Source organism: Halichondria panicea, chromosome 8 (genome assembly GCF_963675165.1).
Source record: "Halichondria panicea chromosome 8, odHalPani1.1, whole genome shotgun sequence".
Taxonomy (NCBI): Eukaryota; Metazoa; Porifera; class Demospongiae; order Suberitida; family Halichondriidae; genus Halichondria; species Halichondria panicea.
The window spans coordinates 4,186,594-4,210,678 of NC_087384.1; the positions used below are offsets into that span (position 1 = coordinate 4,186,594).

Genomic DNA, 24,085 nt, shown 5'->3' on the forward strand with positions numbered 1-24,085 from the left:
TTCTAATTAACGCAACATGTGTGTGTTGCCATGGATGCAAAGAACAAATGGCTTCTTTGAGTAGAACTGGGGAGGACAGCAGTGCTAGTGCTAGTGCTAGTGAGCCACAGTGCATCAACTGGTCTGTTGAAAAAGTGGCAGAGTGGATAGAAAGTCTGGGATTCAAGGAATACAAGGTATGAAACTTTCCAGCACTTAATTACATAGGATTTGGAGGCTCTGTCCTAGATCCTATGCCCCGTCCGGAAATTGCTATTTACCTGAAATGTCCCGGGTTTTCAAGGTTGCTGCTCCTGAGCTGGGATAATACAGTCCAGCTTTGGCTTGAAAGCTTAAATCATGAGTTTCTTGCTCTATGCTGTCCATTTATCGCTACGATAAAAACATTGGTTAGAAAAGAGGTCCAGGATGATCATACTGAGCATGCGCAGAAAGCAACCACTAATAACAAATCTCCACCACTGTCTCCTAATTTTTTTGTCCCGAACATTTTTTCTTTAGAGGTTGGCACCTATGTAATTATTACTTAACACAATTGCAATGTACTCTGTGATCTAGCTATAGCGCTAACCATGAGTGCATATTCATGCACTCCTGCGCTATCAAGTCACGTTAATTTTGTTTCCAAGTTATATTTGTTCAAATCATTCATTTAAACATTTGCGAATTTTGCGAGGGTTGATCAATTCGCAACAATAAAATCCGCAAAACCTACTAGTAAGTACACACGATCCTTGCCAGAACGCAATAGTTAGATCGCAAAGGGTCAAATTTTCTGCTGATTTGGCTCATTCGCAAAGGTTTTTCACCAGCAAAATATTCTAGTAATACGGTATGTAATTGATGCTCAAGTCATTAATTTTGTTTCAGGCTGTACAATCTTGATTGATGTTCAAATAATTTTCAAGTCATCGTACAATTAATATTCTGTCAAGTCATTGTCTTATAATCATACGACTGTTATTGTCTTTTGTGCCATGTACAGCCTCGTTCCCAGCCTCGTTGTGTCTAAAATAACGCTAGGTAGAAAAATCGACCTGGGACCGAGGCTAGTACTGTACATTATTGTATTATACGTATGTGCATTTGAACTCAACATCTATACATGCTTTATTTGGTAGGGATGTATTCTCTCGAATGCTGTTTCTGGTCGCAGACTGATCTGGGTTGATGCATCCACTCTGCCTAGAATGGGGATCACTAACTGGAAGCACATTCAGGTACCTCTTTGCCATTCTATAATGGGAAATTTTATTACCTAGCTAGTTGCAATGGAACTGACTAACGTCACGTCACTCAGCCCTTGTTAGATCAATTGTCTGACAGATTGGCATAATCCTGAGCTGCTCTGCCCTCACTTCTTTGCTTGTTTCTAGCTATTATACTTTGCATTGCAGTTGTTGCCCGGTACTTGACAACAATTATACTGCAAACTGATCCCTCGGTGCACATGCGCAAGCGAGGTATACGGTAGTGTGTTTGTGTGTGTGTCTGTCTCCGGTCTGTCTGTGTAGACTGCTACAGCTGCTCGAGAATCAATGAAGTTCAAGTAAAAGTTTCTATAGGCTTCTAGTATTGTTTTCTTGGATTTTACAATTCATGGATTTCAAAATAATGCTTTGTTCTCGAGTTATGCCTAGTTTTGCTTACTTGGAATGTCATTGCAGCCTTTTCAGAAGAGTGTGTACTAGAGGACTTAGCTATCAGTAGTTGCAAGGCTCTGCTAGCTGACCGATAATGCAGCCATTAATTTTAGACTTTTGGCATCGATCGTTTAACAACAATCATAGTCGATCCTTACCCACTCCTTGAGTTTCCTTGTGATTCTGGATTTTCCCCGCATGCAGTAAAATGAACCATGATATAATGTGTCACAGGCTCAGCTAGTGTGTATAAAACTTTATGTTGTGTAGCTTTGGCACCTCCAATGAGGCATCAGCACCCGCGGTGCTTTCATTTTACAAGTATCAATTAATTTTCACACGCATGGCTGTATACGTTGAGATCAAATTCGAGTCCTATACTATAATATTATTATACCCGGTATTTTAATGAAGCGCCAGAGTGCCACAGTTTAAATCGTTTTCGGTGGTTATTTTACCAAAATAATTAGAACTCGCAGAAGTTCCCCTTGTTACATGTATCACTTTTAGTTAATGTATGAGCACTACAGCCCTCAAACTACATTCGATTCGCCAATATCTGGCAGGGACCGAGAAATAAGGAGAGAAGGGGGTGCCTAAGCCCCCCCTCAAATTTAATTTCAGTGCTGCTAGCTAGCTAGCTACGCTTACTGTCTAATTGCAGCATGCAGTAGAAGAACTTTCGTTATGTGTACCGTATAGCGGGTAAGTTTCGTGGGGTAAAAAATTCGTTCAACTCGAGAAATGGTAGTTTTCGTGAGTAAAAATTTCGTTTAGTCTCGTGGCTGCACGGCATTCCTACGTTCAGATAAGCCACGCCTACGATAAAATTTCGTGGAGGTCAGCCTGCCCACGAAAATAACGAATATTTTACCCCACGAAAATTACCCGCTATACGGTAATTGATCATGAAGGCCTCCAGTAAACAACGGTGATAAAAATTAAATAATAATTGAATAGCCCTCCCCCTCCAATTAAAATTGCTTTTTCTCTGCCCCTGTGAGCTGTGAAATGATTTGTTGCGTGGGAAATATTAATTCGTATAAGTATTGCACTGTGGTTATAAATAAATACTCACTAGCTTTGATGTGCACTAAGTGGGTAACCATGCAATTAATTATTTGCAGTGCTTCATAATTGCACACAACACAGTATAATGTGATTCTCCTGCAGTTTATTTCTTGCAAGGTGCGTGAGCTATTGGCTGTGGAGGAGCCATACTGGAACAAGTCAATCACTTTGCCATACCGTTGTGAGATGGGTACGTTCCTGGAGAAGAAAAGTTTCACTGGACAGAGATCACAAAAACTGAAATTCACTGCCAGAACTTCTTAACAGATTGTTGCAATTGTCTTGTTATACATTTATATTTTGTATGTGGTGATGATTTGTTTACTCTAATATAGTTCTGTGGTGAATTAGTGGGAGCTCAGACATGATTTAGAGTAAACAACTTTCAATTAAAGCCCACTAATTTGTCGGGTACAGGTGCATGTGTGATCTGATAGCATAATTATTATTAATTGAGAGACAAAGTCTAGAGCTTGAAATGGCCGGAAGATCGTTGGTGAGTACAGTGTAGGGACATTCAGATATATTCCTATGCTAATGGTATGTAGATATATTTATATTTACCGTACATGTAGATGCTAGATCTACCAAACTAGGCTATAGAAGCTGCATGTCCTGTCCTCACTTCTTTGAGGGCTAAATTAAGTTTTTGGCTTTATGGTGGTATATATAATATACAAATTATGTTCCTGCTTCAATACCAACAGCTGAATCATTTGTTTGTTTGTTTGTTTGCGTCTACAATACTTGTTGTGAAATAGATCTACAATTAAATCTATGCAGACTCTGTATGTACTATGTATGTTTACAAATAAGTTCCATCCCTAAATTTGCTTGCTACATAAGATTACTGGCTGTCCCTTGCATGCAGCGACCTCGCTCTGCTTGCCAATATGTGAACCAACAAGAGTGGGATATGGATGAAGATGAATTCATCATGGCACGACGCTACAATGTTCTGGAACGGTTCTCCGAGTATGAGACCCGAGGAGACCAAGGAATGGTTCGGGAGATGAGGGGAGAAGGTGGGTTGGTGCCCAATGACAGGAATGTGATTTGAAATCCATCTCTAGATTTACTAGACAAGATCCAACAAGAACATTATGCAATCTAAGTACTAGGATTGGCCAAGAAAGCACCAAAAAGCATAGAAAGAAGCCAATGCCTCCAGCCAAATTTGTAATTGCTTTGAAAATGGGTGCAGAATTTCCTGAACATTTTGCAGAAACATAGTCTTAGTCAGAATAAATTACGGTATACCGTACATTGGGTTTCAAATGCTATATAATTGCGAATGACTCTTTACAAGCCTGGTTTATAACTATTTCGAATCGATTCGCAATCGAAGCATTCTAATTGTATGCACATGCTCTCCTTTGCGAGTCTTTCGTTTGCGACCTACCAGGGTATGAGCATCGAAAAGAGTCTCGCATTCGAAACTAGTGTGTATTAGTGCAATGTTTGAGGTGTGAATTTCTCTGCATAATTATATGAATGTTATTGCAATATATCTCATATCACAATGTACTTGTAACCCACAAGAATACTGTGTACGTACTATAAAATCAGTTTCTACGTGCTTGCTTCTTCCTTAATGAGCTATGACAACTTGTTTTTTTGCTCCAATATAGTGAATTGCTGGCTTATCCTAGTTAGTACCGGCATATAAATCTTCCATTTCGCTACTAGCACGTACATGTACACAATACATGTATAGGTGTGTATTAGCACATTTTAAAGCATTGCATGTAACTCTCACTTGTGTGCATACTTTAGCTCTTGAGCAACATTGTGTATTGAAGAAAGGAGGAGAGAGTGATAGTGGGGATGAATGAGGGAGAGTGGGTTATAGTGGGTGTCAGAGTTGTATAGCCAAGCCACTGATAGCAAGCATACACTGCTGCGCTTCCCTCCGTCTGCCCCTTATAGAGTTCACGCTAAAATGGATCCAGGAGAATGGGCTCACCTCTCCCATGGTGTTCAGGGATGCCAGTGGACTGGGCATAAAGTGAGTTCTCTATCCCGGTCTCTATGAGTGCTTAGAGTGCTCCCAGTTAATTAACAAAATTAATTTTGGCTACATGTGCATATTTATTATGTAGCTATAGTTGTACAGTGTACATGCATAATAATGCATGATAATGTTCTCATAACTACTCCCCGTGTCCTGTAATAAACTGGTTGTGGAGTTGATTAACTTCGTGGTTTCTTACCAAATTTGAACTGAAATCTGTGATAATATTTTATATGCATGTATTAAATCTGGAAAGTTTCAGTTTGATGACTAAAATATTCACACACAGAGTACCCCCACAAAGTTTCTCGGTGGCGGATGTGAAGCGTCTTATTGGTCCCCGACGGCAAGTGGATGTCATGGATACCCACACACAGAAGGCGGTGAATATGACAATGCAACAGTGGACGAAGTACTACCAGACATTTCCAAGAAAGAAGATACTCAATGTAATTAGCCTGGAGTTTTCTTGTACTGAAATGGCTGACCTTGTGGAGCCACCCACTGTTGTGAGTTGATAGCTCAGCTTCTAACTGGAGTATGATGTTTGCATGCGTGTATGAGATTCAGTATCTTAAACTTCCGTACCTTATACTCAACCTTTATTCTGTATGCGAATCAGCTTTGTCACATGCTGTACTTCTGCGATGTATCTGTTATGATTCTGGTACTGCATGCTGCCACAGGTGCGAGAGTTGGACTGGGTGGAAGGGGTGTGGCCTAAGGAAATGAAAGAAGCACAGTCTGACCCTACCAACGACATGAGGAGAATGATGTACCCCAAAGTGCAAAAGTAAGAGTAGTTCATTTAGTATTGTACGTATGCAGTAACCCTCAGAAGTTGCGTGTAATGCATATTTCCAATGTTAGAGAAATTCTGTCTGATCTATAAGGTTAACCCTTTATACATCGCGGGCCACAATCGCTGTGGTAGCCAATCTCAAAAATCTGTTTAAAAATCTTACCTTGCAGGGAAGACTTCAAACTGCATATTGCGCAATTTATTTTTGCCTAGTTGGCAATGAGTGAGGCTACAGGAAAACATAAACTCATCGTGGGACAAAAAACTTATGTTGATCTTACTCAACAAAAGACACCTGTTAGTTTGCTCTTATACTGTGCTATAATATTTATTATAGTGTGTAGCAAATGTCTAGCCAGTCATCACTCGTCAGCTAACATCATGAAGCTCTGGATTGCTGTAAAGAGGGAATTTTGATGAGCTAAAACGAGTGGTGCAAGCTGTAATGCTTGCATAATGATTGTCCAAATATGTTGAGCAACATACAACTCTTTATTGCCTCCTATAATATCACCTGACTAGAATAAGTCAATCTAATTGAGCCGCTGGAATTCCAGCGTGTGCAACAAAACAGTGCTCAGACGGTCTCTCCCCTAAGAAGGGCAGCTGATTCATAAGACTTACTAAAACCCAGTGGCATATGAAAAAGCTATGGGGAGACGAGACATTCAGCTTTAAGATGATGAAAAAGTTGGTTTTAGCTAAACAACTGACTTTAGTTCACTAGTTACATACATACATTTTGTTACCCACTTCATAGCCTCGATCTCTCTCACTAGAGGGCCTGGTAACCACCGTTTGCACGTGGGTGGATTCAATAGTAAATTTGTTAGTAAACTCTTTGATTAACCTACTACGATCACCCACGTGGTTGATTAAACTTTTAGTGTCAAGAGAGAGAAATCGCCATCACAACTCTAGGCTCATACGAGGAGCACTGATCTTACTGAGATGGCATCAAACAAGCGTCTGGAAGCAAGTAGACTTACCAGAGCCGGTCGGTACTGACAGAAAACGCCCACTACTCTACCACGGTACAAAAAAAGACAAAACCTGACTTTTCAACACTGGAGAGAGCGTGAGCAATAGCAGAAGAGAAGTAGAAGCAATCACAACAAAACTAGTCTAGGCCATAAATGTTGCAATTATTAAAACTGCTATGATTTGTGCAATGACATCATTGTACAGTATACTGACTAATTTAAAGATATCTCGACCCCCAAGATTCTTGGGGGCAATTGATGCATGCGCAGACAGTGTATACCAGGCCGTCTTTCTCAATTGAGAGCGGCCTGGAATCGAGGCTACCCACTTCATTGCTCATTGCACTTCACAATTCCATACATGCATGATTATGTCATATCTTAGCCTCGATCCCAGGCCGCACTTCTTCCTGTGAAGGAGGCTAGTCAAATCTATGTTAACAGACTGCATGTCACTAACTACATAGTAGTTGCTTCTTAGAGAACTTAGGGCTCTGTACATGTAGCTACATATAATTGTTGTTCAGTACAATCGGTGACTATAATAGCTTGTTTTTTAACACTGTAGCTAGCTACGCATTATGCAGCAAGACTGCATAACGCGTGCTAACAAAATTACAAAATCTTTCTGTACTGAATTTTTAATGAGCCGTCTTTTTTCCATTATGTTTGTATGTAAATTAATTTTTTCACCCGTATATCGAAAACCTGCGTATACTGCATATACATGCACGGCGCAGTGAGTGCTTTAGAATGAGACTACTATACGCCTGTGTGCATATCTGTGTTTTTTTATAATTGAGTAACTGACTATGTATAAGTGTTCCTTGTAACATCCACAAAGATACTGCTTGATGAGTGTCGCCAACTGCTACACTGACTTCCATCTTGACTTTGGTGGGACATCAGTATGGTACCACCTGATCCGAGGGGAGAAGCTGTTCCTGCTCATTCCGCCTTCTCCCACAACCTATGACATGTTCCACCTCTGGCAGCTCAGTGGGGAGCAAGAGGGTGTGTTCTTTGCCGATCTTATTGAGCGTGCCCAGTTCGTGCGACTCTCAGCAGGGGACACGTTCATCATGCCTTCAGGTGTGCTCTGCATACAGTGTATTTGTCTGTATACAGCATCGTAGCTAAATACATGTACCTGGGTTTGATGAGTGTACATGTGATTGTTTACTAATCACTATAGTTTGTGACAGTGGCAGTTGATTGCCGTGTACTAGCTTGCAACAAGGAATTTCCAAACAGCAAACAAAGTTTAGATTGCCAGCTCTGTGCTGAAAATCTTTATACTTGGCTTTCACATTAATGTTGTGGTTTTGCTGACTGGCAACACTTCGATAACTGTATATGTTGTACTATCAGTATGGTATACCAACATGGTTTGCTGATCCATGTTGGTTGCTTATTGAGTTTCTGTGTATACATAGCATTTTATTACCCTTAAATCTATCCAGGCTGGATTCATTCTGTGTACACACCGAGTGACTCACTCGTGTTTGGTGGTAACTTCCTCCATTCCTTCAACATCCGCCAGCAGCTGGCAGTGGCCGAGATGGAGGCAAGGACCAAGGTACATACGCCACAGCGTATGGCATAATTATACGACTTTTGCATGGCACTGCCAGATTATGCACTCGAAGAGTTGTATGTTTTGTCCATGTATCTATAGTCAGACTGCATGGCTCTGCAATATGTACGTGTATATAATTATTATTATGTTGCACAAAAGGTTCCGAGTACCTGTTGTTAACTTACCTAATTTGTATTGCTGCAGGTGCCATCGAAGTTTCGTTATCCTTTCTACGGGAGCATTCACTGGTACACACTCGCCAAGTACTCCCAGCAACTTATGAGAGCTGGAGTCAAACCCAAGCGGGATCATAAATTGAAAAACTGGAATGAGACTGAGTGCGAACAAATGGGGGCTCGTTGGTTAAAAGAAATTTGTGTTGAGCGAGTATCTGTTTCATCAGGAGAGAGCTCAGTATCAGCATCACCCTCACACACCAGTGATAGCAGCTCCTCCCCCACAACTCCACACCATTCCCAAGCCCATGGAGCACCTTCACAGCCGACCAGCATGCCATCACGTCCCCACAAGTCGCCTCCCTCACCATCACAAAATACCCCCTCACTCCTACAAAAGTCAACCCCAAAATCTTCATCAAAACCTTTCATCTCCAGCATTGAAATTGATGGGCTCTTAGAACTTTTGAAAAAGATGCAAGAGGAGGAACTGTTTCTTACCGAGTCTCCTCCGAGTCTTGCCGACCCTTTGGTACTTACTGCACAGCTAGTGTCTCAACTAAACAGCTCCCGTATTCAGGAACTGCTCCCCACCGAACCCACTGGGGTGTCTCTACTACAACAGCCGCCACAAAAGAAGAGCCCTAGTAAACTGTCAAACAGAAAAAGAAAAGGCCTGGAGTTAAAAACAGCCACTCCAGTAAAGCATAGCCGAGCAGATAAGAGTTGTAACAAAAGTGTAGTCAGCGAGTCTGCTGTGGACTGTCCTGCCTCGGAAGATTGCGAGCTTACATGTCGTACTGATTATTGTACGTCTACTGATTCTATGAAGGCAGTTATCTGTGGTGCTGAAAAGAATAGTGAATCGCACACCGATCTCCAGCAACGCAGTACTAGCAAATCTCAATCACCTGAACGAATACCCGTGACACATATACAGTCTCCTCTTCAGAACAGCTTTGACTTTATTGATCTACCTCTTGACGAGTCAGAAGATCCTTCCCAACCACATTCTCCTAGCTGTAGTTCACCGTTCACTCTGTGTCTACCATGTTCACCCTCACAAACTGCACTTACACCCCCCTCTTCAAAAAACCTCATTAATTAGGATCACTTCAATTTCTCTAAGACGCCATCGTTATTATAGGACTGATACTTATCATGTCTATCGTAATACCCTAATGAAAGTTTTCAATTTGAGTGCTATATACAATCATCGATCATTAATTATCACTATAAACTTATAACAAAACACAGATCTCACACAGCATTGTAATTATGATTGTATACAATGCCATGACCATACAATTATTATTATGTACATGTACATTGAAGTAGTGGCAATGGATGCATGGTACTATAACTATACTTGTGCTCGTTGCGCCTGCATATAATATTTGAAGATCACATAATCAGTTAATTGGGAATCTTTTTGGTGCATGGCGCCTTTATTAGGATTTCCTATAATTATAATTATGCACAAATGAAAGACATGCATGCACAATAATTATGTGATGTCTTGAACATTCATGCCTACATTTGCAGGACATCAGTAACTCAATATAGACTATATATCAGGTGTTAGTTGTAAACTGTGTCTACTGTACTTTATGTATAACAGCTGTATTCTATATTTATCTACTCTTCTAAAATTTCCTTGAGTTATCGTTTTTGTATAAATACGTACCTGTGTATGTTTATCATGAATCAGAGTTCTTTATTATTTATTCAAGTCCATCCATGATATCACACACAACAGGTATTATATAACTATTGTATGATCAGAAGCCGCGGCGCTACTAAATGCTTCTAGAGGAGGCTACTATTTAAGAGCGGCCTCTGATCAATACATTTGTTGCCCAGTGAGTGGGCAGATCAAAGCAATCCAGTGCTCTGTATATTGCACTGCATTATATAATGGCATAATGCACTGGGATTATATGCACTTGCACTGTGTGTAAATGCAGTAGATTTTGAGAAAGAAATCTACTTTTGAGACCTAAGAATTTGAGACCTGTAAGAAAATCAACTATAATTCACTAAAATTCCACTCAAAACACTTATTAGGGAAAAAATTGACGAATTTGACGTCATTGGGCAACAAGTTAGTTATTTCACTCGTGCTGGGCAATAACTAATACATAATGGTAAGGTACTTATAGCATTGTGGGAAAATAACTTGACCATGTGCATGCATGTCGCGTATATAGGTTTAGAAATAGGTCACACGTATATACAGGTAGGTCATGCAGGAATAGTTTGTGGGATGGAATTCGGGGGAAAGAATAATAATTATCGAATCAGTATATAAAAATAACTGTTGTATATACCCCTTTCCCGTTCAATCGCACAATCTGGAACAACCTGGAACAGTTCCGTCACTTTAGTTCTTTAGTTTCTGCATCTGATCCCAACCCACCAAATTAGCTTGATGTTATCGCCACCCCCAATGAAGTGGCTATGGCTTGTAGAGATGGGCGTGGGTCAATGGCTGTGCACAAACTAACCATCGATTTTATGCCTTGCTGCTGCCTCGATGGAAGTATGTGTGGCCTTTAAAAGCTGCACTTTGGTCAACTAAGCTGCTTAGCAAGCATGTAGACTATTGTAGAGCTTGTGTCCACTTGTGAAGTGCCTGTGTACACAAATGGCTTGCTGCTTCCTCTTCGAAAATATTCTATGGCTACCAAGATAGTCCAGAGGGTCTACCAATGGATACTACTCAGTCCTACATGCTGTATAGCTTGTTTTAAACTTTTTTTTTTTTTTTTAAGTGTCCTAATTGAACAGCTCAGCACAACTTCAAAGGATAATCGCATTCATGATACTATCCAATCTGCCACAGAATCCAATATCATGCAACATTCACAAGTTGATAGCACGCTCCCTCCCAGATTGTTGTTGTAAAATTTACAACAATTTGAACAGTAAAGGGATACAGTGGAACACCAGAACATTTCTCTGTTACAATAAGATATATACCGTATAGCGCAAAATTTTTGAGGGGCTTAATGAGCAATCCTACACAAAAATGTTAAGCCCACGAAAATTATTCTTTAATTAGAATTATGTGCTATAACAATTAAAGGTGCATGTGGCTTCCGGTAAAACAGTCAACCCACAAAATGTACTCATAACATATTGCTTTTAGAGGCCATTCCACGAACTTTAAGTGCCTCGAAAATTTCGCGCTATACGGTATAATTATAGAACCTAGAGTGTTTCGTTCCCAAAACAACCAGTTTAAACGAATGATCACGATACTCAACTTTAAAACCATCAAACTTTCCACTCTACAACGGCAAACACACGTGACTCAAAATCACACACCGCAAGCCAGCTGCAACATATGTGGACAGTGACACAAGCATGCAACTCTGAAACAGCTACTCGGAAAAATAGTTTAAATCACCAACTTCTTCAGATTGTATCTTGAAGACAATGCCGTATAGACTATATGTCTTGTATATGCCTTACTAAACTCACCCCCTTCCTAGTATAATATACTATAGAACCTGGACGAGGGCATGAGAAAGAGTAATAATGTTTCCAACAGTCCAAACATAACTCAGACACAATTTATAGTTAGGTTTCGGCTTATAGCTGCATGTATAGTTAGCCAGCCTGAGGGAATGTAGTGGTTGACTAATAAGCACCGAGGCACAGCCGAGTACTTTCGGTTCACTTTGTGCACATTTAAGAAATGGTAAAATGCAAAGAATTGTGGAAGATCGCATAAAATTACATCTATAGTTCATTAAGGTTATAGCTGGAAGTGAAACTGATACTGAAATTTTATTATGACAAACTTTACAGAGCAAACATATAACAATTGATCAGATAAGCAAGCGAGAAGAAGATGCCAAACAATGCACACTGTACTGCATGTGACAGTCAATGTATACTATAACAATAATTATAATTATATGGTGCATACAGACAGTGTCCATATATAAGCATTTGAATTTTAACAGATAGGGCATAGCAAATTCAAAAAGCTGAAATTGAGCTATATCGGTAATGGCAACTGTAAATCTACCAACAGAAACTACAAGATTGCTCCGTCTTCAGGCTGTTTCAAGGTATCGTTCTCTGACAAAATTACTGCTGAAAAGTGTATGTGTTTGGTCTCCATCTGTGACCCTAATATTAGCTTGGACTTTTGTAGTTGGTGGCATATTTGAAGGGGCCAACAGTGCTACACGTGTTTCCATCAAAGGAGTAGAAGACAGTGCAATAATTATAAACAGGCCCCTATACTTATTGATTGGAGTATACGGCCTTCTTGCTATAGCCAATGTGTTTTACCCCCTGGGTGGTCTGCTAGCAGATGTATGGTGTGGGCGATATCGAATGATTGTAACCAGTCTCTTTTTTCTTTGGTTGTGTCTGGCCCTCATGACTGTAGTGGCAATAGTGCATGTATCAACCAATGGAACCACTACAACAATCGTTGACGGAATTATTTTTGTTCTGTCATTTGTGATGTATGTGCCAGCTTTTGCGGGATATGCTTCGAACATAGTTCAATTCGGATTCGACCAGCTTCATGACGAGCCTAGTCAGTCACTGGGAATGTTTGTGCACTGGCTTACTTGGGCAGAAAATTTGGGAATCACTTCAGTTCGCATATTCAATACAGTGGTGCAATGCACAGAGGGAGACAAGAGCATAGGACAAACAATGCGTGTAGCCCTTTACTTTTCTCCGACGGCTTTCCTAATAATTCTTTCAGTTTTACTAGTGATTACTCCATTTACTCGCCGCTACTTTTACATAGAGTATATTCACAAGAACCCATACAAACTGATTATCAATATTCTGAACTTTACCCGAAAAAACAAATATCCAGTGCGTGCACCAAGTGCATTTGTGTACACTTACCACAGAAAGCCATCGAGAATTGATTATGCCAAAGAGGTCTATGGTGGTCCATTCACTAACTCCGATGTAGATGATGTTAAAACATTTCTACGTGTCCTACTTGTGCTATTTGCCCTAGGGCCTATTTATATAATCAACGCTTCAACTTCACCCACACTATTCACTCTCTTTGAACTTCATACCGGCATGGCAACCGCAGTTAATAACTCCACTTGCACAGCAAGATGGATTCTCTTGGAAAGTGGATGTCTTTCTAATTTCCTCACACTCATCTTTACACCTGTGTATATCTGGATAGTATATTCTGTGATGCGAAACAGGGTACCGAAAATTCTTACCCGAATAGGCATATCAGCTGTCCTGTTTATACTGCCTGCAGCTAGTATGCTAGTGATTGATCTGATAGGACACGTCACGAGGCATAACAATGGAGAGAAGAATACGACCTGCTTGTTTTTTCAAAAAAGAGATGACATTGACTCTTTGCACATGAGCTGGTGGGTACAAATAATACCAAATCTTTTATTGGACATTGCCCCTACAATTTTTCGAGCTACAATTCTTGAATTCATATCAGCTCAGGGACCACACACAATGAAAGGTGTACTTGTCGGCCTACTATATGCAATCAGAGGATTCTACCAACTTATAAGTGCTGCCTTCGTATATCCATTTAGTGTTTATTCGTGGAAAAATATTGCTCAGGTATCTCCCATTTTCAGTTGTGAATTGGGCTACTTCTTGGTGACAATAGGATTAGCTCTGGTGGGTGTGATTTGTTTCATAGTCAGTGCCTGTAGGTACAAGTACAGAGTACGTGGAGAGGAAGGGTTTTCCCAGAGTGACGTGGAGGAGGTATTTGAGCGACGAATCAGACAAGAGCAAGAGTACCTCAGTGAATTCAGTTCGCAGGAGCTGTCAGCTTACCAAGAGGAGGATGTGGCTACCAACGAAGACTGAATTCAGGAGGCCACAAGAAACGAATTATCATTTATATAGTGACACATGTATAAATTTAGACTTCTTATATATTATCACAGGTATTCTTATAGCACTGAAAAAATCCAGGAGGTACATGTATCTAGATTCCTCAACATTCAAAGTAGGCTCGTTTCAACGTCGAGTTTTCTTTATTTGTAACGCTAAGTCAAAAGAGAAAAATCGGCCTTGGAACAAGAAATATACGATTTGATTTTTGAACTATACCTGCATGAAAATACAGACTCATTTTTACAATACATAATTTATTGTACTTGATGCAGAGTTGTTAATCTACCTTAATTATGTCCAGCTCAGCATGCAAGAATACTACAGAATTCTAATACTTGTTGCCAGGCTGCTTTATGACCCGTGTGCATGCTATAAAGGCAGAGCGGCTACAATCAATGCAATCATGCCTTTCGTATTGTGGTTGAATCGTGGCTAGCATGTAATGTAAACTATAATTCAGTTATCTATAGCATTATACTTTAACCCTGATTTACATGCATGCATGTATGCAATTAGTCAAACTCAAAAGAGTTGAAAGTTTTGATACATTACGAAACAGATACAATGTAGTAATTCCCTCGTTCTATATAAGCAACTGTTTGCAACACACAGTGACTTTACTTAGTAGAGAATACCGAAAACTTAACTTCAGATGCATGGCTACTGTAAATAGACTACCATCAGAAACTACAAAATTGCTACACCTTCAGACTGTTTCAAGGTATAGACTAACTCCCTCTAGATCTAAACTGTCGCTCAAAAGTGTGTGCAAATGGTCTCCAGCTGTGGGTCTAATATTTGCTTGGACTTTCGTGATTGGTGTCATGTACAAAGGGGCTGACATTGTCACACGTGTTATCACCGAAGGACTGGAAGACATTGGAGTATTAAAAATAAACAGTACGGTGGACTTATTAATCGCAATTTATGGTTTGCTTGCTATAGTCAACATGTTCTACCCCCTGGGTGGACTGCTGGCAGACGTATGGTGTGGACGGTATCGAATGGTTGCCACCAGTATATTTTTTCTTTGGTTGTGTCTGGCCCTTGTGACTGTGTTCGCAATAGTGCATGTATCAACCAATGGAACCACTACAAAAATCGTTCAAGTAGTTTTCCTTGCTCTGTCATTTGTCATGTTTATACCAGCTTATGCAGGTTACACATCAAACATAGTTCAACTAGGGTTCGATCAGCTTCATGACGAGCCTAGTCAGTCACTGGGAATGTTTGTGCACTGGCTCACTTGGGCAGAGAATTTGGGAATCACTTTAGTTCGCATCTTCAATACAGTGGTGCAATGCACAGAGGGAGACAAGAGCATAGGACAAACAATGCGTGTAGCCTTTTATTTATGTCCGACGGCTTTCCTAATAATTTTCTCAGTCGTATTAGTGATTACTTTGCTCACCCACCGCTACTTTTACAAGGAGCAAATTCACAAGAACCCATACAAGCTAATCCTCAATATTCTGAACTTTACTCGAAAAAACAAATATCCAGTACGTGCACCGAGTGCATTTGTGTACACTTATCACAGAAAGCCATCAAGAATTGATTATGCCAAAGAGGTCTATGGTGGTCCATTCACTAACTCCGATGTAGATGATGTTAAAACATTTCTTCGTGTCCTACTTGTACTATTTGCCCTAGGTCCTATTAATATAATCTATACTTCAACTTCATACACACTATTCCCTCTCTTTGAACTTCACACCGGCATGGCAATAGCCTCTAGTAACTCCACCTGCACAGCAAGATGGATTCTCTTGGAAAGTGGGTCTCTTTCTAATTTGATCACACAGATTTTTATGCCCGTTTACATCTGGGTAGTGTATACTGTGATGCGAAACAGGGTACCCAAGATTCTCACCCGAATAGGCATATCGGCCGTTTTCTATACACTGTCTGTGGCTAGCATGTTAGTGATTGATCTGATAGGACATGTCACAAGGTATATTAATGAAGAACAGAATACCATCTGCTTGTTTTTTCAAAAGAGAGATGACATTGACTCTTTGCACATGAGCTGGTGGGTACAAATAATACCAAATCTTTTATTGGACATTGCCCCTATTATTTTGCTAGCCACAACTCTTGAATTCATATCAGCTCAGGGACCACACACAATGAAAGGTGTACTTGTCGGCCTACTATATGCAATCAGAGGATTCTACCAACTTATCAGTGCTGCCTTCGTATATCCATTTAGTGTCTATTCATGGAGAAAAATTGCTCAGGAGTCTACCATTGTTAGTTGCGAATTTGGTTACTTCTTGGTGACGCTGGCATTAGCTCTGGGAGGTGTGGTTTGTTTCGTAGTCAGTGCCTGCAGGTACAAGTATAGAGTACGTGGAGAGGAAGGGTTTTCCCAGAGTGACGTGGAGGAGGTATTTGAGCGACGAATCAGGCAAGAACAGGAGTACCTGAGGGCATTCAGTCAACTGGAGCTGTCAGCTTCTTGTCAGGAAGAGGAGATGGCAGACTGATGGTGCATATGGTCAAGGATCATATTACTATGACATGTAGATTAAACAGCTACATAATTATAGATATACTTCTAGAACACTTTTAATTTAGTACAGTACTTTATACTTGTAGCTCTATCTCTCCATTTATATGCATAATTCATAAGGCCTGAGACGACTATAGATCTATTGTGCTTTCTATTACTGATTAGATTTCCGCTATTAGGATGTGATTGCCTAGCAACGTATCTGGTGGTCTCAGAGGGGTGAGCATTATTCCTGCCAAGTAACATCAAAGTATGATGGCCACATGACTTAAATAGAATGCCAAAGGACTTGGGATCTAGTATCAGTTTTCGAAGTATGGCCCGCGGGATAATTAATCACCAGTTTTTCCATCAGGCCTAAAACTATGGCAATTAATGCCTGTATTATTCTCATCACTGTTATAAAGGTGCCCATTATGTTACCAAAATCATGTTAGCATAATCTACCAACCCCTACACTCGACAATGTATCTCGTGGATCTCCATAGGAGTGCTTTAACATACAGGGTTAATATTTAGATGATTAAAGCATAGTCATAACTATCAAATGTCATTTGGCATGCAGGAAAATAAAACGGAAGTAGTAGTATAACCTGATCTACTCCAGCCGGTCGCATGCTGTCTCTGTGACATTGCTCAAATTACAATGAGAACGAGAACCTTGTAAGTTACAACAACTGTCAGAAGGGGAGAACTATAGCACTACACCTCACTCGAACCATGCCAATTATTATTCAACAACCAACTGACCAATTTCTTCACATCCTTTTTGGTTTTGGACCAACCATGCACTTTTCCCAACAAAATGTTCTTTGCGCTCTCTTGTTATAGCTTGGCTGAATCAATCCTATAGTATAGTAACTACCGCCACAATTAACGGCGCGCAGAAGCTTTGTTAGCCATGCTTGCGATAGGACACGTTCAACACGCGCAAAGGAACCATGCAACATTCTAAATAATATTTTTACTGAATGGCCGGCCATCGATGCACAGTGCAGCTGAGTTGGATTTGGTCCTAGAGCTACTCAATGAATCCACTAGCACAAGGTATATAATACGTTAGAATGCGGACAGGGATTCATTGACCTTTGACCTTGTGCAGACTGACCTAAAATAATTTGGCGGTCTGTGTTGAACATGCCTATTGCGAGTGCAGCTAACCAGGAAAATGTTTGCGTGAAACACTCTGCGTTATAGGGTGTGGCTAAAACTACAAAGGATTATTTTTATAGTCAGCATGCTCATTACCTGTCTTGACTGCTCTACAATGTGCTGTACATAGAAATGGTGAAATTGATCACTTTTAATGTTGATTGATAAAAAGTCAAGAGAATCTTGCTCTAAAAGGTCAACTAAGCAACGCAGCCACTATCACTAAACAAATAAATGCTATACAAGAAGGAATAGCTCTTACTATGAAGTCGTGGGAGGTCAAGGCCCGTGGTGTCTCTAAAAGTATACTAAAGCAGTTTGAAGGACTATACTGCAAACGTTTATGATTAGTACAGCTTATCCATAGCATGAAACCATACTATATAGCACTTAGATACATAATAACCAAGTCAAGCAATGTCCTTTGCTGTTTCGGCTTCACAGCAGGGAAAGAGAAAAGTTGACATGGAGTATTTCAAGCTAAACTCAACAAAAAGTAAAAACAGAGTAAAGACAACGGACTTAGAGCTTGTCAGTGGTGTAAACTTACTTCTCTAGAGTACCTCCCAGCTCCTGAGTGATTGCTAGTGGATAGGAGAGCTAGAAACAGTTGAAATATTCGCGAGCGCGAAATCATAACGCGGAGTGTTTCACCTGTTCACACAGGGCGGCCTGGTCGTTTCCAATCCCTTTCCTGTTCAATCTAGCCTCCTTCGCAGGCCTTCCTTTTTCAGTTTTGTTTGTCACAATGTTAACACCATATGGGAATAATTTTGAGGAGCAAAGAAAGAAAAAAGGAAGCCACTAAGAAGGTTCGTTCTTTCTTTCTTTGTTCCTCCAATTATTAACGTATTTTATCTTATTGACCGTGTGACAAAGAACAGAAAAAGGAGAGGCTGCGAAGGAGGCTATGTTCAATCTGTGAGCTAACAAAGTTTTCACGCGTGGTTATTCTGGCGGGAGCTGATGGCGGGTGACCCTTCTCGGCCACCATACACATGTCGTTCAACATGCCCGAAAAAACTTGGATGATCATAGCTCGTAGACTATTCATGCACTATACCATTTACCTTTGTAGTACATGTACTTATGCATGAGCCGTGGTGATGGTGGCGGTCGCAGTGAAACGTGGTAACCACCTCGCGGTAGCGATGGCGTGTGACCCTATCGGCCACCATAAGGAAGCGAAGCCTGAGTAAATGAAAGCATCATTTGACACGTTTGTGTCACTATGGAAAGTTTACGGGATTATCACGTACAATGGCCTTTGCATGCATTTTATATACTACATTGTGTAGAAGGTTATGCATGGGCAATCCTACTTTAACCCCCCCCCCTTTATGGGACAAGATTTCTTCTCAAGGTTGTCCCCAACAAACTTAAATCCAATCGGTGAAAGTAGGAATTGATGTTGGTGGGAACCGGTGAAAGTCCGACTTGATCGAGGGTAATTTATATTAATTGTTAGCCTATCTCTGCTCTCACAAGATCATCTGCTATCACCTCATTATAATCATCGACAGATGTAATGGGACTAAACCTGGATGACTATACCAGTACATGTATAATTATACATACAGTCGTCAGATGATAAGCTCGCTCAGAGGGAAATCCTGTTTGGTCAGGGAGTAGTCCGTATCGGTGGCAGTTTGGGATGGTGTGTCAGTGATTGATACTGTGATAGTGATATGAGTATTGCTAAATGATAAACATTTGACCGATAAATCCGCGGTGCATGGATTTGGGGATTCTCTCAACCAACTCACCCTGCCACTCCTGCACTTCAACGTTATAGTCTTATGAAATACCTCTTACAGTATTCAGCGATCCTTTGTGGGAGTCTCGAGAGGCACAAGTGGCTGCAGATATCCGAAAACCTTGGAATTAAAGAATTAATACCGGTACATGTGTTAAAAATGTGTTGAGTCATGTAATCTGTGATGACAATATCAGATTCTGCGGTTCTTGAGTTCCATGTTCATTACAAGATGACATAAACAGCACTCTGCATGGACTAACTATCGGTGATGTCTGCTCTTCAATATAGTGCAAATAAGGATTTAGTCATGTTCATCTGCCACCTATAATTAAGTCTTCTTCATCTCATTCCTTGATTGGGTTACCCAAGATTCACACCCCAATAGGCATATTGGTATACTATAGTATATAAAACTAGCAAAATTACTAATTGTAGGGTAGGCTCCCATACACAAAAGGCAATATGCAAGAATGGCTGTCATACTAGATGGAGCACAAAGCACAGAAGCACGTACACCGCATTACTAATAAGTTTGCTGGTGAAACACCTTAATTGCGAATGAGCCAAATCAGCAGAAAAATTGCTACCCTTTTTTCGATCTAACTATTGCGCTTCTGGCAAGGATCGTGTGTATAGATTTTACAATTTTATTTGCAATTGCAAAGTGATCAAAATTAACACTTGCATAATTATGTTTGACTCGCAAAACATTCTAGTAATACGGTAGTGATCATCGGTAATGCACAACATAAGAGTGTAAAGAATAATGACACGTAATGACTAACTAATTCATTCAACGTATATACATAGCACAAAGGCATAATTTGATATAGTATGCATGTGTGTTCATGAGCTTGCATTTGCTTTTTAGTGTATAGTTATGAAGTAGTCGGCTTTGCTCGACGATGGAAGATCAATTTTCGATACTTTTGTAATACGTCCTGTCTAAAAAGGAAAGCAATACAAATTGTTACTCCTTGAAAGCTGTTTAGTAAAACGACAGTCCTTGTGAACCAAATGTTTATGAAAGCGTACTTGAAAATGGCACACATCCATGTTATTCCACTGGCAAAGAAGACAGTAATGACAAAACGTGTGTATTGTGCATTTGTTTGCTTGTTTGAATGCTTTCTGCTGCAAGAAAAAGCATGTGATCTGATCACTAGAGTAACAAGAATAGTAAACATAACCAGGTTGAAGAGCATGGAAATCGAGAATGGAATGTCGACAAAAATAATCTCTGATATGAGATGGTTTATCCAACAGGCGGTAGGATAACGCGCATATCCAACCCATTCGCTTGTATTGTCAACAATTATTGCTGCTGTTACGATCGATAATGGAACTCCCCAACCAAACACTAATAGTGCAGGAACTCGTCCGTATCGACAGTTCAGAGACTCTTTCTTCAGTTTACAAGCATTATTGAAGCAATAAACTGTATCTAACATTGTGACTGACATGAGCATAAATTGTGACAGCAGGAAAAAATGTAGCAACACTGATACAATGTAGCACACTTTTGAGTTTGTCAATTGTCCCAATATTACCACTGTTAGATCGAATCCACAATTAGCCAGGCAAAAGTTAATTACCAGCACATGAAAAGAAGTGCAGATAGTTCGAAACATACATATTGATATTATCACAAAAGCGTCACCGACAATTGACAGACTGCATCCCACCGCTAGTAAAATTCGAAAGAGCTTTGTATCATCATAGTTAGGCACACAACCTTGGGGCTCCCCCATCTCATTATAGCACACCACTTGCATCGTCTCGTTACTGTCGGAGGTCCATCTTTCTGGATCACTCAAGTTAGTTATTGGCACTAGCGACAATCCATTCGAACATGTCAGTTCAGTGCATGCTTGTCCATTGCATAAAGACCTGCTTACGATGATTTGTAGAATAACTATCTGCAGAATACTAGCTATGGGCATTTTGATGTTAAGATAATAATAATATTATACTACCTTGCAACTTGGTTTATATTGACAAGCATTCCACATTGCACACTTACTAGGCGTGTGATAGTTTTCCCATGGCATGCAATTTTTGGTTAATATGTACGAGTAAGTTAATAGTTATTGTGTAGGAGTGAATTAAGTGATATGACACTGATTGAGGTATTATAATTCTAACAGTAAACAAGTTTACGGCAAACAGACGTCATGAATCAAGGACGTGTGGTTATGTAAACTATTTTCCTCGGGACTCTTTTTTCAGATTTTTGTGCTCTCACATCATTCTTACTTCACTATTTTTGTCATGAAAATGATTATTAATCATTACCTAAGAAGTTAATGACCACCTTCGGATGTCAATTACTCAATGACTCATGTCATGCATATCTATATTATGACACTAGATCTTTATACAAAGAGTGGCATTGTGCAATTTGAGGGGTCACAGCTATAGGTGTCTGTTAGACACTGTTTACTAGTAAGCATTTTAGATCATAGCAACCAGTTTCTAGCCAATCAGATTTGAATGTTCTTTGCTACATGATTGTCTAAGTGTTGTCTAAGTGAATTACATGATTGTCTAAGTAAGTACATGGTTTTCTAAGTTGGATAGAACACTTCCTCTAACCAATCAGATTGCAGTATTTATGGCAAACATGATCTATGTAACTCCTCCAGCATAAACAGTCCAGATCCCTCGCGAAGAACGAAGTTATGAATTGGCCCAGTTCCTGTTTTATTTGAACATGCTGAGAGTAAAAAAGAAATCGAGACGAAGAGAAAAAAGTTAATGAATATAGACGTTTAAGTATGTATGGTACCTGGAAATAGGGCCAAGAACTACAAATGCAACATTTTTTGAAAACGGATGCTCGAGACTCACTGCTAGCAAAACCTCTTTCTCAGGTTGCATGTATTATACGCTTTGCTTCACTCAAGATTTCTTATACTAAGTCTTCATGACAACTTTCATTCCTTACCAGCATTATTATTATAGGACAACTATTTGATTGGATGCATAAAGACATAGGACGACTGTTTCATTGAAAGACATAGGCCAACTCGTAGCATCAAAGGGGGTTATTGCACTAGTACTTACAATAGCTAGGATTGGCCGAGGAATGCACCAGTAAGTAAGGAGAGAGAGCCATACGTCAAACCGCTGAACAGACAGCATTTGCATCACTACTTTACAAACATTGTTTTGATGCTTAAGACTTTGAATGTGTTCCCCCTGAAATACTCATAATCACTTGTTATGTTTGTTAATGGTCCTGCATGTATGCAACATTTGCACATGAATGAAATATACACTTGTTTCAAAGGGTATCCATTAATTGTTGTTGTTACAGTATAACATCACTTCGTTAGACAGATATGTACTGTGACAACTATATACAGCATGCCACGAATATTATTTTACTTCCAAAACTGCTAATAAAAGGGAGAGAGTATCGAACGAAGCAATACCTTGGATCAGGAAAGTAAAGTGACTTCCTGCTTGGTAACTGACCAATCCGAGCACCTGGAGCTGCCACTTGGCTCAAGGCAGCAATGTTATTGCCAAATTGGCTGTACACGTACATGTTTCAGTCAGGAAGTTACGTTACGTTCTGATGCAAAGTATGCATAATTATGTTCGATACTCTCTCGCTAGCTCTTCTTGAAATTATAACAATACATAAATGACCGTGCATGCTAAAAATATATACATATTGTACGTACTTCTTCATTGCATACACTATAATATAGCTTGTTTTGCATGTACTACACATCATTAACTTGCATAATAGACCTGTGAATAAAGTTGTGATGGATGACATACTACTCTCTCCCACTCGCTTGTTTGATACTTTTTGGTGATTACCCCACATAACAAACGTTTTTGTGGGACTAGGAATATAGTTGGTTTCAGCCACTTTAGTACCCTCGCTACGCTCGGGATACTAAATCAGTGCCTTTGGGCTTCTAAATCCCGTAGACCCCTCCAAAACAGTGTCTAACTCGTTTAGATATTAGTGCGCATGCGCAAACCGCTTGACTACAATACAATTACTTGACAACGGAATACTAGGTATACTAAGTAAATTTGCAGGTATACTAAGTCCCATAGTATACCTGCTCTGAGGCACTTTTCCCATGTACTTCCCATGTACTTCCCATGTAGATCTTATCAACTAGTGTCTAATCAATAATTATACTACTGCACTGGAATTTGTACAGTAAAGCAGTGCATGCTATTACATACCACATCTGTAGCAATAACTGTACGTTGTTAAGCTGTAGTTGCATGATGTTAAGCCACGATTACAAAGGGGCTATTTTTAAACAGCGCCAAGCTAAGAGCGCAGCGAAAACTGATCATAATAATCAGCACTCAATTATAGCATGGCTACTATAACAATTAAGCACTGTTTACAGCACCCGGCTTTGCCTCATGCAATTAGAGGGCTTTGCCATTGCAACTTTGCCGAGTCTCAAAGACTAGTTATCTACACATGTTCTGAATAGGAAAAAGCAGACGGTGATGTACTTCTTTGAGCAGGTTTA

At 40.0% G+C, this 24,085-nt stretch overlaps 3 protein-coding genes across 3 annotated transcripts; all 3 read left to right on the forward strand.

Moving 5' to 3' along the window:
- The first annotated feature begins 1 nt into the window (after position 1).
- On the forward strand, positions 2-3,048 carry LOC135340043 (sterile alpha motif domain-containing protein 15-like). The gene is made up of 3 exons (XM_064536330.1): positions 2-176; positions 1,122-1,220; positions 2,817-3,048. Exons 1-3 carry the CDS (start codon positions 48-50, stop codon positions 2,976-2,978), a joined length of 390 nt encoding a protein of 129 aa, XP_064392400.1. The 5' UTR covers positions 2-47; the 3' UTR covers positions 2,979-3,048.
- Positions 3,049-3,055: 7 nt separating this feature from the next.
- On the forward strand, positions 3,056-9,602 carry LOC135340040 (lysine-specific demethylase 2A-like). Its single transcript, XM_064536326.1, has 8 exons — positions 3,056-3,210; positions 3,586-3,739; positions 4,644-4,722; positions 5,018-5,237; positions 5,415-5,521; positions 7,358-7,605; positions 7,977-8,092; positions 8,297-9,602. The coding sequence occupies exons 1-8, from the start codon at positions 3,193-3,195 to the stop codon at positions 9,374-9,376; spliced, it is 2,022 nt and encodes a 673-aa protein (XP_064392396.1). The 5' UTR covers positions 3,056-3,192; the 3' UTR covers positions 9,377-9,602.
- Positions 9,603-14,774: 5,172 nt separating this feature from the next.
- Positions 14,775-16,832, forward strand: LOC135340046 (uncharacterized). Its single transcript, XM_064536331.1, has one exon. It carries the CDS (start codon positions 14,799-14,801, stop codon positions 16,629-16,631), a length of 1,833 nt encoding a protein of 610 aa, XP_064392401.1. The 5' UTR covers positions 14,775-14,798; the 3' UTR covers positions 16,632-16,832.
- The last annotated feature ends 7,253 nt before the right edge of the window (positions 16,833-24,085 follow it).